This window comes from Liolophura sinensis, chromosome 9 (genome assembly GCF_032854445.1).
Source record: "Liolophura sinensis isolate JHLJ2023 chromosome 9, CUHK_Ljap_v2, whole genome shotgun sequence".
NCBI lineage: Eukaryota > Metazoa > Mollusca > Polyplacophora > Chitonida > Chitonidae > Liolophura > Liolophura sinensis.
The window spans coordinates 28,894,070-28,904,729 of NC_088303.1; the positions used below are offsets into that span (position 1 = coordinate 28,894,070).

The 10,660-nt window shown below is 38.5% G+C and overlaps 1 protein-coding gene across 1 annotated transcript; it reads left to right on the forward strand.

The window, feature by feature from the left end:
- Nucleotides 1-15: 15 nt before the first annotated feature.
- LOC135475832 (uncharacterized) lies at nucleotides 16-4,345 on the forward strand. The gene is made up of 3 exons (XM_064755772.1): nucleotides 16-87; nucleotides 2,985-3,235; nucleotides 3,480-4,345. Exons 2-3 carry the CDS (start codon nucleotides 3,143-3,145, stop codon nucleotides 4,152-4,154), a joined length of 768 nt encoding a protein of 255 aa, XP_064611842.1. The 5' UTR covers nucleotides 16-87; nucleotides 2,985-3,142; the 3' UTR covers nucleotides 4,155-4,345.
- The last annotated feature ends 6,315 nt before the right edge of the window (nucleotides 4,346-10,660 follow it).

The window sequence follows — 10,660 nt, forward strand, 5'->3', positions numbered from 1 at the left end:
TGTGCGGTCAAGGTCGCTTTTCATCCGGGCACCTGGAATGGCGGCCCACATGGATGGCATGGAGTACGATTTTAGGAGAAGAGTGCTGTACGTGTCTCTGCGTTGCATCTTAAATACTTTAAAGGATTGTAGCGCAAAATGCAGTCATTTGCTTTCAGTATCTTGTTATCCAAGCATGTTCAAGCGCCATGTCAGCGGGAAGTTCAGATTTTAGGCCCATCGTACTTCATTAAATGATGAGTAGGCCTACATTTAGCCAGAGATCTCAGTCTACGGGTGGCGTATATATACTGAAACGCGGGTACGCCTAACCACATATTCAAAGATCACAGCCGAGATCCTTGGCTATCCTGCAAGATCAGTACATGCTGTGATGCACTGATGCAACATAATTAGGCCTACAGAAATTGTTTAAAAAATTGAAGGGTACCGGTATCGAATTCTATGTAAAATTTGTCAGAAAATACACACAACTGTACTCTTGCATTTGTTTCTATTTTACATAGCACAACAACCTACCCATCAGAATAGAACATGTAGAACATCTAGTAGTCCATTTAGATGGACTGTGTTAGTTTGAAAATTATTGGCGGTCATCAGTGTTTTGAAAATTATTGACTGTCATCGGTGTTTTGATGACTGTCAGAAATTTTAAAATTGCACACCGAGTCCATGTACATGTAGATGGACTAGTCTGTTTTGTAAGACAGGTCGGAACTTGGAGGTCACGTGACCACCCTTTTGTGTCAAAAACAAAACGGACCTCCAGTTGGGGAATAGACCACATTTTGCCACTTAGCTAGTAACGAGTAAGGCCTAATTGTACAAAACTAGTTGTCACGAAAGCTCTGCAGAAATACTCAGACTATCAGGAAAGCTGAAAATTATACACATCAAACGGATACAAGATCACTGACAGCGATTCAAATATAGGCATATTCCTATTCGATAACGTTGGGAGGACAGTTTTCTTCACCCACACTGTTTGTAACTAGGGAGATCATGTGGTCTCTAGCTTACGATCAGTCTTACAGAATGAACTTTAGTTGTGTTATTTTAAAATTCTGACATTTAATGTAACACTTATGACAGTCAGACATTTCAAAATAGCACACTGAGTCTATCTACTTGTATGTGGAGTATCGGTGGTGCAATATACAAACCATTCAAGACTATAGTTTGTAGATTCTTTTCTGATCTTGTAAGACAAATGTATCAACTAGCACATGCAGAACTTTATGGGCTAGACTATGAAACAAAACAGGCCTGGTGTATCTGCTCCACACCCAGTGGTTGGGAAATTTCAGACACTGCCACTGGCAAGTTAATCATTCAAATTTTATTAAATAAGTTATGTATATTTAGCTGTTTAGTTGTATAAAATATCATATTTTCGAAAAGCACAGATGGAGTGTCCTGTGTATGAACACAGGATTGATTTACATGATAATTTATACATATATATGAGAAAGAGACCAATGTGCACATTTTAATCCATGCCATTGTCTTAAAACAAACTTAGATTACCGGTAATCTTAATTACTGCCGTGTTTATATATGTTGTGTATAATATCTGTGGAATAAGGATTATTTTGATCCCTTTATTGTTGTGCCATGTGTAGCATAAACCATTAAAACATGGTTGATAACAAATTTGCACATGTCTAACATAAAGATTGAGTCCCTTAACAAAGTTCAAATTAATTTTAAGGAAGTAGCAAAAAATTACAGGTCCGAATGCAGTACCAAGGTTGTTGTAATCAGACGAAATGAAGTGTGGGACTTGAACGAATGGAAAAGTGGACGGCCTTTTCAACAGCGGCTGTCACTAGATTTGAAAATTTTCCCGTGGAGCACTAAACTTTAATTGTCCAACATGGCTAGCCAAGGGTGTGTCTCAGTGTCTGTGAGACATCCCGTTCTGACAAAATTAACATGGGAGAGAAAGGGAAAAAAGAAGGGAATTGGAAATGAGACACCCTGATTCAAATTGTGGCTAAATCTATGCCCCTGTATAAACCTAACTCCTACATGATCTCCAACTTCAAATTCGGTCTAGAGCTCTGCATTAGTACATGATGTTGTATGCTCAGATCTATATCTTGCTGCATGACTTGGCTGCAGCTTTACCTCTGGAATGTATTTTACACTGCTTGCAAATGGCAGAGCACTGTTTTCACTGACCTACATGTATGCCTGGTTTCATCTGCTCGTCAAATTTGCTGAAACCTTTCCTCTGTCTTATTAATGAATTATTCTTGAGTACAGTATAAACCCTGAAGATAAATATTTTCATTTATATAAACAGTGAAATAATAAATTCATAGTTCAAGTAATATGAAGTAAAGTTTATGGAATCCAAGCATCAGGTCCGACATTCCTACACCTATCATAGACCATTAATGGGCATGCCAAGCCCAAAATTCACTGATATCTCATCAGTGATTGATGAAAGATAATAATGTAAGCAATGAAATTATTTTGTGAGCTATAAGTCACATTTACTTTGAGCTCTGAGCAATAAAAAAAAATGAAATTAAATACCAGTTTAAAAAAAAATAGTTCCATTTTCAGTGATATCATAGCATGATAGACTGTAGCTTAATGCTGTTGCCTGAGGTGCAGGCCCCAGAGTCCTCAAGCAATCTTAGACTAAAGTCAAAATTTGGCATGTTCTTTTCCCTTATTTTTGCTGAAATTTGTTGTATAAATACTTACCCAGAAGTTATGTTGCTTAGCAATATTTTGACCTTATTACATTATAAATAATAATTTTAAAGTCATTTGAAATTTTGACTTAAGTCTAAGGTTGCTTTATGAATTAATGATATATGATGGGGAAGTCCAGTGTGCTGAGCGAACGGCCCCAAAACATTATGGAATACTAGACCTAAATTTTCAAGAAAACTGGCATCAAGCAGGAAAAAGTGAAATAAATTTGATTTTTTATTCTGTACCGTATACATGTTTTTTTTTGTTTTCAGTGAAAATATATATGTACCTATGCCTTAGTCATAGTGTGGTTTGATGCAAAACACGGAGATGTGCTGCTGAAGAAATGTGTATAGACATACATATAGAAAAGTGCATGGTGTGAAAGTAAATAGACAAGTGGTGGACAGACAGACAGACAAGCAGCAAGATGAATACCATCCTGGGAAGAGGCCTGACTTGTATCACACAGTGTCACTGCCTCAGAGCATCGTTAAGGCGAGGTTTTATCTACACGATACAGGTGAGTTCAGCCTGACAAATGTTCATTGTGAATGAGGAAGAAGTTGTTACATTTAGTTGGTTAAACAATTATAAATACAGTAATTTATGCCTATACTGGCATTTTGTATCTTCACCAGAATGTATTTTCACCAGAAGTATCTTCACCAGAAGTAACAGTTATTCCATAGTCTGTATATGTGTTCATTATCAAATACTACATGGTATTTGTAACTGTTCACTTTTATGGATAATCTTGATTTCAGGTACGCCAACCCACAGAATGCTCGTCCCGCCTTATAGCAGGCATCCAAAGCATTTCAGTCCGAGGGAAAAAATTATTCACAAAGCAGCCTGTCCAGTTTATAGCTAAGCATAAACAGGACAAAATCCCGGAAGCATTTGACTTGGTGTATGTGAACAACATGAACAGGTATTACTTCACGTCTCAGGTGATCATATATGGTCTATTGTTACCGACCCTGTGCTTCTGTATTTACCTGTTGTGGGCAGATCACAAATCCCTGGTTCCAAGGCTAGAGGCAGAGGGTCTGGACCATCCTTACTTTGTTATCGTCCCTACCACTGTTTTCAGTGTCGGGCTGTTGATCTTCACAAATGCAGTCTGCAGGAGAGCGGTCATCCGCATGTATCGCAACGCTGATCAGAAGACGTATATAGCAGTGACCCAGAGGTGGAATATGATACAAGAACTTTTAGAGTTCAGCCCTAAGGACTGCGTCCCTCAGGACAGAGAATCTCTGTCTGTCAGACACATGCTGGGGGGCAACATACAGATCAAAGGTCGAACTTTTCTCTTGCGAGACGGTGATTTCAGACAGCCGATGTATTACAATGAACTCATGGGATGGGACAGAGCTGAAGAAGATCGCCGTGCAGTAATGGATGATGACTTCAGCAAACTCATACGGAAAAAGTAGCCAAGGTGAATTTGTTTAAACGAAAAATACCTATACGGAGCTGTGAGATTTTGGATAAGTTGCTTTTGTAGTACATGTATGTATAGACAAGAAGTTTTATTCAAGGAATGGTTGTGCTTGATTTCAGATTAAAATTAATCTGCGTGTGTGTGAAAATTATGAAGATCACTGCAGGTATACCTTAGAATGTACGATCTTGTTTCATTTGTTCTCTGAATATCGTTGAGCTCCACTTATTTTTCGTCATCCTATACCCCAAGGGCAGGTAACTGGGAAACAGAATTATTACTGATTGACTGCTATGGAAAGCTTGGTTTACAGAGCTTAAGACTCAACTCATTTGTTACCTCTGGTTGAATACGGCTTCCTTTCCGGCCGTGTGTGGTAAGGTCTGCTAGCACCCTGCGGATGTTTGTGGATTTCCCCAGGGCTCTGCTCGGTTTCCTCTCACCTTAATAATGGCCACCGTCATATCAGTGAAATATTCTTGAGTACGGCATAAAACACCTATCAAATATATAAATATATTAATCACTGTTCTCAAGTGTTAGGAATGCAATAAGAATCTATTTCACAAAGTCATCCTAAATGTGGAATAAGACAGTGCTCAGTTGATGTTCTGTTTTTTTTTTGGCATTTACCCATTTAGGTGCAGAAGAATGTTTTTCTAGCACGTGGTTTTGATACACAAACCATTCACAAACTTAAACATAAGTCATGTATGTTTATTTACATGAGAGATTCACAAGCACGTGTATCTAAAAGTAGAACCACTGTAACGGCCATTTGTGTTATTCTGTCTTTTAGGTTTCTTTTTTCAGTTTGTTCTTCAAAATTGTTCATCACGTTCCTACATGTAGAGCATACACAATTACAGTTGACTGTAAGAGTGGCCATTGGCGTACAACACGCTATGCATAGGTTAGACCATGATTGACATGGACTACACAACATTGCATTGAGGTGAAGCCGAGAAACAGCATTGTATTGTTCGAGTCAGACATCGGCTAACCTGCTTTATGTAGCAAATATAGTCCTTTTTCAAGCTACGGCCCCGATAGCAAAGTTGGTAGAGCGTCCGCTTTGGGAGCAGGAGACCCAGGATCAGTCCTGAGTAGAGTCACACCTAAGACCTTAAAAGTTGTAATTTCCTCGCTTGGCATTCAGCAAGAAGGGGATAGTTCAACAACGGTTGACCCGTATCAGTATAATGGCTCTTAATAATGGAGCTTACATACCTGTGGTAAGGCATCTCAGTAAAGCGGCACTAGATAAAAGAGCGGCGGAAATCCATCCTGCAAACAAGGAAGCACATTACATGCACTCTAAGGATTTCTTTGTTGTCATATGACTGAGACACTGTTAGGTACGATGTTAAACCCCAAGCACTCACTCACTCCTTTTCAAGCAGCAATATATCTCAATCAAAAACAGAATAGATAGTGTAAGGAAATCCTTTACATGGATTGGTCGAGCGAGGAGGAAAATATGGTATGTGCTAATGTGTGGCAAAATGCCTGTGTTGACTTTGCCAGCTGCCTGCGGATTGTCGTGGGTTTCCCCCGAGCCCGGTTTCTCCCATCAAAATACTGCCGCATATATGTGAAATATTCTTTAGTGCGTTGTAAAACACCAGTCAAATGAATTAAATCAAATGTTGTCTTTGCCACATTACTACTTAGGTTTTGTACAAAGGCTGAAGGTAAGAAACTCGAAATCTGTGGAATATGGCCGTAGTTAATGGTAACTACCATGGCAAACCAGGTCAAATAAATGTTTAACTGTGACAGCTACAATCAACTTAGCCTATCAATAACCCATGTGGACTGAGGTCCTGATTTCCCTAGGCTAAAATTCATAAGGTGTCTGCACTGTAATGGTTAACCATGTTAGAGTTGCCACCCCTTCAACTACAGGCTTGCACGTAATGATGGTAGGACAAGTTGATTACCTACCATAATGACACTTGTTAATAACATATGTTGTCATGGTAGTTAGAATCAGCTTAGGCCGCTTTGTGTAAGATGCCCATGGTCTTATTTCCATGTCGGCTTGTGCCCAAGGTGTGAAAGAGGCTATACCTGAGATTTTTGGCCAAAAAAAATATGTAGAAAATTCCCAAGGAACTAGGATATAAATCCTCATATTAAAGCTAAATTTATTTAAGATCAACATCATGCATCTAAAGAGAGAAGGTGAAAGCTAAACGTGGTCATTCTCAATGTCCTATATGTAAATGGAGATGGTGTAGTCAGGTATCCTGTATTTAGCCACACCAATTATAATTTTTATTTATTCGAGCATAATATTTATTTATCTATTTATATATTTGATTGGTGTTTTACGCCGTATTTGAGAATATTTCATTTGTACGACGACGGCCCACATTATGAGGAGAGGAAACTGTGGAGAGCCTGGAGGAAACCCACAGCCATCTGCAGGTTGCTGTCAGATCTCCCAATGTACACGAGCCCAATTAAACCTGTTTTTTTTTTATTCAATGTCAGAGGATGGTATAAAAGTAAGACACAGGCATTATCTAATTTGTAGAAAATGTGGATTATGTAAATGTCGAAGACTTATTTACATGAACAGAAATCCAACGATAACTAGAAAATCCTAATCGAAGATTGCACAAAACACAAAGGTTTATTTTTATTGCATATTTTCCTTACGTTTGATTTAAATTGTATGATTGATGGTCAGTTTTATGAATGAAGAAACCTGGGTAAACCAACAACCTTTGGCAAGATACTGATTAACATTCACACGTGACATAGAGAAGTGAACACAAAGTTGGCACACAAGTGGTCTTCAACAAATCTTAAGACTGCATCAAACGGGTGCACAAGTGACGTTAATAGCTTATTTTCCAAAGAACCCACAAGCAACAGAAGCAGGCCAATGTGCAGTAGGATGTTTGAGGTGGAACCATGGATGGCAGCTGGCAGAGGAATTTGATTGATGGTTAAATGAATGCCCTGCTTAAGAGTGGCTAATTCAGATATGAAATATTAAAATAAAAATCTTTTACAAGGCGAGTCACAATTTCAGTACTGTAAACTGTTTTGAAATTAAAACTAAGACCGACTTGGTAAGATTAAGACAGATTTGTGCTCCTGGGGCCCGTGGAAACCAACGTAAACTCATGTACCTGGCAATCTTGAACCTTAAACCCACAGCCTATAAATCGGCCTGGGGCCTGTTTGGCCTTCGTGGTTAGCATGCCAGCGCAGTGCAGTTAACCATGAGCCTCTCACAAATGTGATCGAGGGGAGTTAAAGTCCAGGTCCCTTCCTCACACCTTTATGCTGGCCGCCATCGTATAAAAACACCATCCAATAAGTAAATATCAATCGGCTAGAACAAGATTGGAGCTACTTGAGCTACTAATTTTGTGTGAACAGTAGTTTACATGAATGAGACAAATACATATACATATAGGTATCACATTTATTTTAATGATTTGGTCAGTATAAGGACATAGTAATCAATGAAATGTACAAAACAAATCTACACTTCCTGTTCCTTTTTCTCTCCTATCTTCTTCCCTGAGGTAACCTGTTCCTGAATTTGCTGGATGGCTAGGTGTCTTCTGACAAACTTGACAATCTAGATTTGCATAATTATATATCATACAGGGGAGGGATTTGTATTCCTGTAATTCATAACGGACGTAATTCCATGCCCCAATGGTTAGTTTTCAACCTTTACCATTAATACAGCTTCAACAGACACCCACAACAAATTACCATGTCTAATTTAAGGGCAATGCAATTTCTTCACATTATTAAAGCATAGAATAGATAATATTATACTACTACACTAAATGGGATATACTTGCTAGCACAGAACACGGTATATAGTATTGCCAGCCAATGTTTAATACTGGTGCCTTATTAGTGCCAAGTCACCGGGGTATTTTTCTGCTTTTGTCCAAAAGTAAATGTGACCATCTCGAACAATCTGGTACAACCATTGTTTATTGTGGAGTACAACATGTAACACCTTAGTCAAAAAACATACATCAATGATTCCGTTTTAGTAGTAGAACAACAATGCACTGACCACAAAGTCTTGAACTTTTTACATCGGACACAGAAAATTACACACCTAATTTGAAGTTGGCAATTAAATACTGTTTCATATTTACAGTTTAATATGTTCATATTGACAATTTAAAAAAATGACTTGCACAATTTCATCACTACGCATACAGCTGTATGTAATTGGAGAAATTTCTGTACATCATTATGACAGCAAAAGCTCTTTTTCAATAAGCCAATAGAAAAATACATGTATATGCAGGCCGGCTTACCATAACCCTCCTTTCACTATTTTGAACACACCATTAGATTGAACCTACAGTTACTGCCCTTATGAGGAGAAATGGAATACGAAGCTTTGAAAGGGTTCTTCAATTTGTCAAGCCAACTTTTCCCTTTAAGCCTTGTCCAAAATTGCTCTGACATAAGGTTTGGCAAAATTCTGTTTAGCCAAGGATGTCCTCAAATCAATGTCAAAGCACACACTATTTGGAAGCCATGGGAATGCGTCATGGCATTGGAGATAAAAAGTTACTCCAAACAGGTATGCAGACACTTACATTCCTTATGTTTCGTCTTTTGATTTATTTCTTAAATTGCGTGGGGCCAAGATTCCTTGGTATTGCTCAAAGCCACCCACTGTACTGACAGCCTCGACGTGTGACAAAGGCAAATAAGTGCATCAGGTTTTTAAATGGAGCGTGCTCTGACGTTGGTTTGGGCCATCCAGACCATACAAAACTTTGCCAAACCCAACGTCAGATCAATCTCGGGCTGCTTAAACCCTGAAATGCCTGAACAATGAAGACAGTACAGCTCAAAATGTTCAGATAAGTACTGCTGATGCAGTTAGAAGACCATAGTGAAAAGTTTATACAGTATGTATAGTATTAATGAAGAATTCTTAACCTTAACAATCATATATGAATGACAGCCATTGCGCAACACAGGTCGGTTCCACGTGGAGCAAAACCACATCATTCTCTGCTGCAGTGCAACGCTTCAACATTTCACCATTATCAGATTAATTACCTTGAATTTGTAACATTCAATTAAATTAAATTGAGTAGCCAGTGTCTTCATCCATTTCATCTTTGGAATTAATACTGTTTTGATTATGGGTTGGTTCATACATAGTCAGAATCTGCGCCAAGGGTACTTGTACTTTGTTAGCTGCATGAATGAGTCATACAGTTTCAATGTTAGTAGATGTGCTACGATCTAGTGTTAAAATGTACCACATGCACTGTCCCACTATTATTGTGTGCCTATACCGCCTTCCGGTATTGGGTGGTACAGTCTCAGTGTTAATGTGTACCACATATACTTTCCTAATATTATTGTGTACCTGTACTGCTTTTCCAATAATGGGTGGTTCTGTCCCGAAATTACTGTGTACTGCTTTTCCGGCACTAGGTGGTGGTTCCAATATTACTGTGTACTGCTTTTCCGGTATTGGGTGGTTCTGTCCCATTATTACTGTGTACTGTTTTTCTGGTATTCAGTGGTACAGTCCCAGTGTAAATGTGTACTACTGTCCCAATATGAAAGTGTACTTGTATTGAGTGGTACACTCCCAGAGATACTGGATATTAGAGCTCCAGTGTCTAACTTAACATGCCGTATATGAAGCTAAGATTCAGAAATAACAGTGAACAACCCACGGCAAATTACATGTAATGTTTACCATTAGATCTAAAGGTCTCTTCAAAGGTCTGGTTTAATTTCCTGTCCATTTCAATATGTACAATACTACAACTGAGAATTCAACTGTTGCCCAATAAAGGACATTTAATAATGATGTACAAGTATAAAGGCACTCGGGAACAGTACAGCAAGACTTTGCTAGCCACATATGCATACATAAAACACAATGGTCTTTGTCTGTACAGTACATCCAATTGTACATACTTCTAGGCCCATGGTAAAGTAAGACGGTTCAGATCACACCTGCATGTACAGTATAACAAATGCAGCATAAAAGCCCACTGTAACGTTGAAATGTCATTTGGATGTCTCACCTTCCATTCTGCTGTTTCACTTATAATCGACAATTCATCATTTGTACAACCTTGATGGCTGAGTGTAGCTGTGAGCTAGCCAGGACACACACATGTAAAGCTTTGTCTACATTGTAAATGTATACAGAAACTTTCAGACACAGTAATAACAAACCAGGAAAAGAAGATTAGGAGTAGACCTGGGTGTTTTCAAATACATGTACCCTGATTCCTCAACCTTCTCGCATATGAAAGAGCAACTTTCAGTGCAATTTATGCACATTTCTTGATTTTGGAAATAAAACTACATTGGTTGGATTGTCCAGTTCAGGGCTTCACAACAAGTACAATTTTATCACTCTACACAGAATAATGCCTTCACAATATGGTTCAATTAACACCTTGCAAACATGCAAACAGATTGAAGACTTACAATACATGTACACATATTGTTGTTGTG

What these genes read in the sequence shown, in the direction of transcription:
- LOC135475832 (XM_064755772.1), top strand. Translation starts at nt 3,143, where the DNA reads ATGAATACCATCCTGGGAAGAGGCCTGACTTGTATCACACAGTGTCAC. An exon ending in GTTTTATCTACACGATACAG is followed by an intron (nt 3,236 to 3,479) that starts GTGAGTTCAGCC and finishes TCTTGATTTCAG; the next exon opens with GTACGCCAACCCACAGAATG.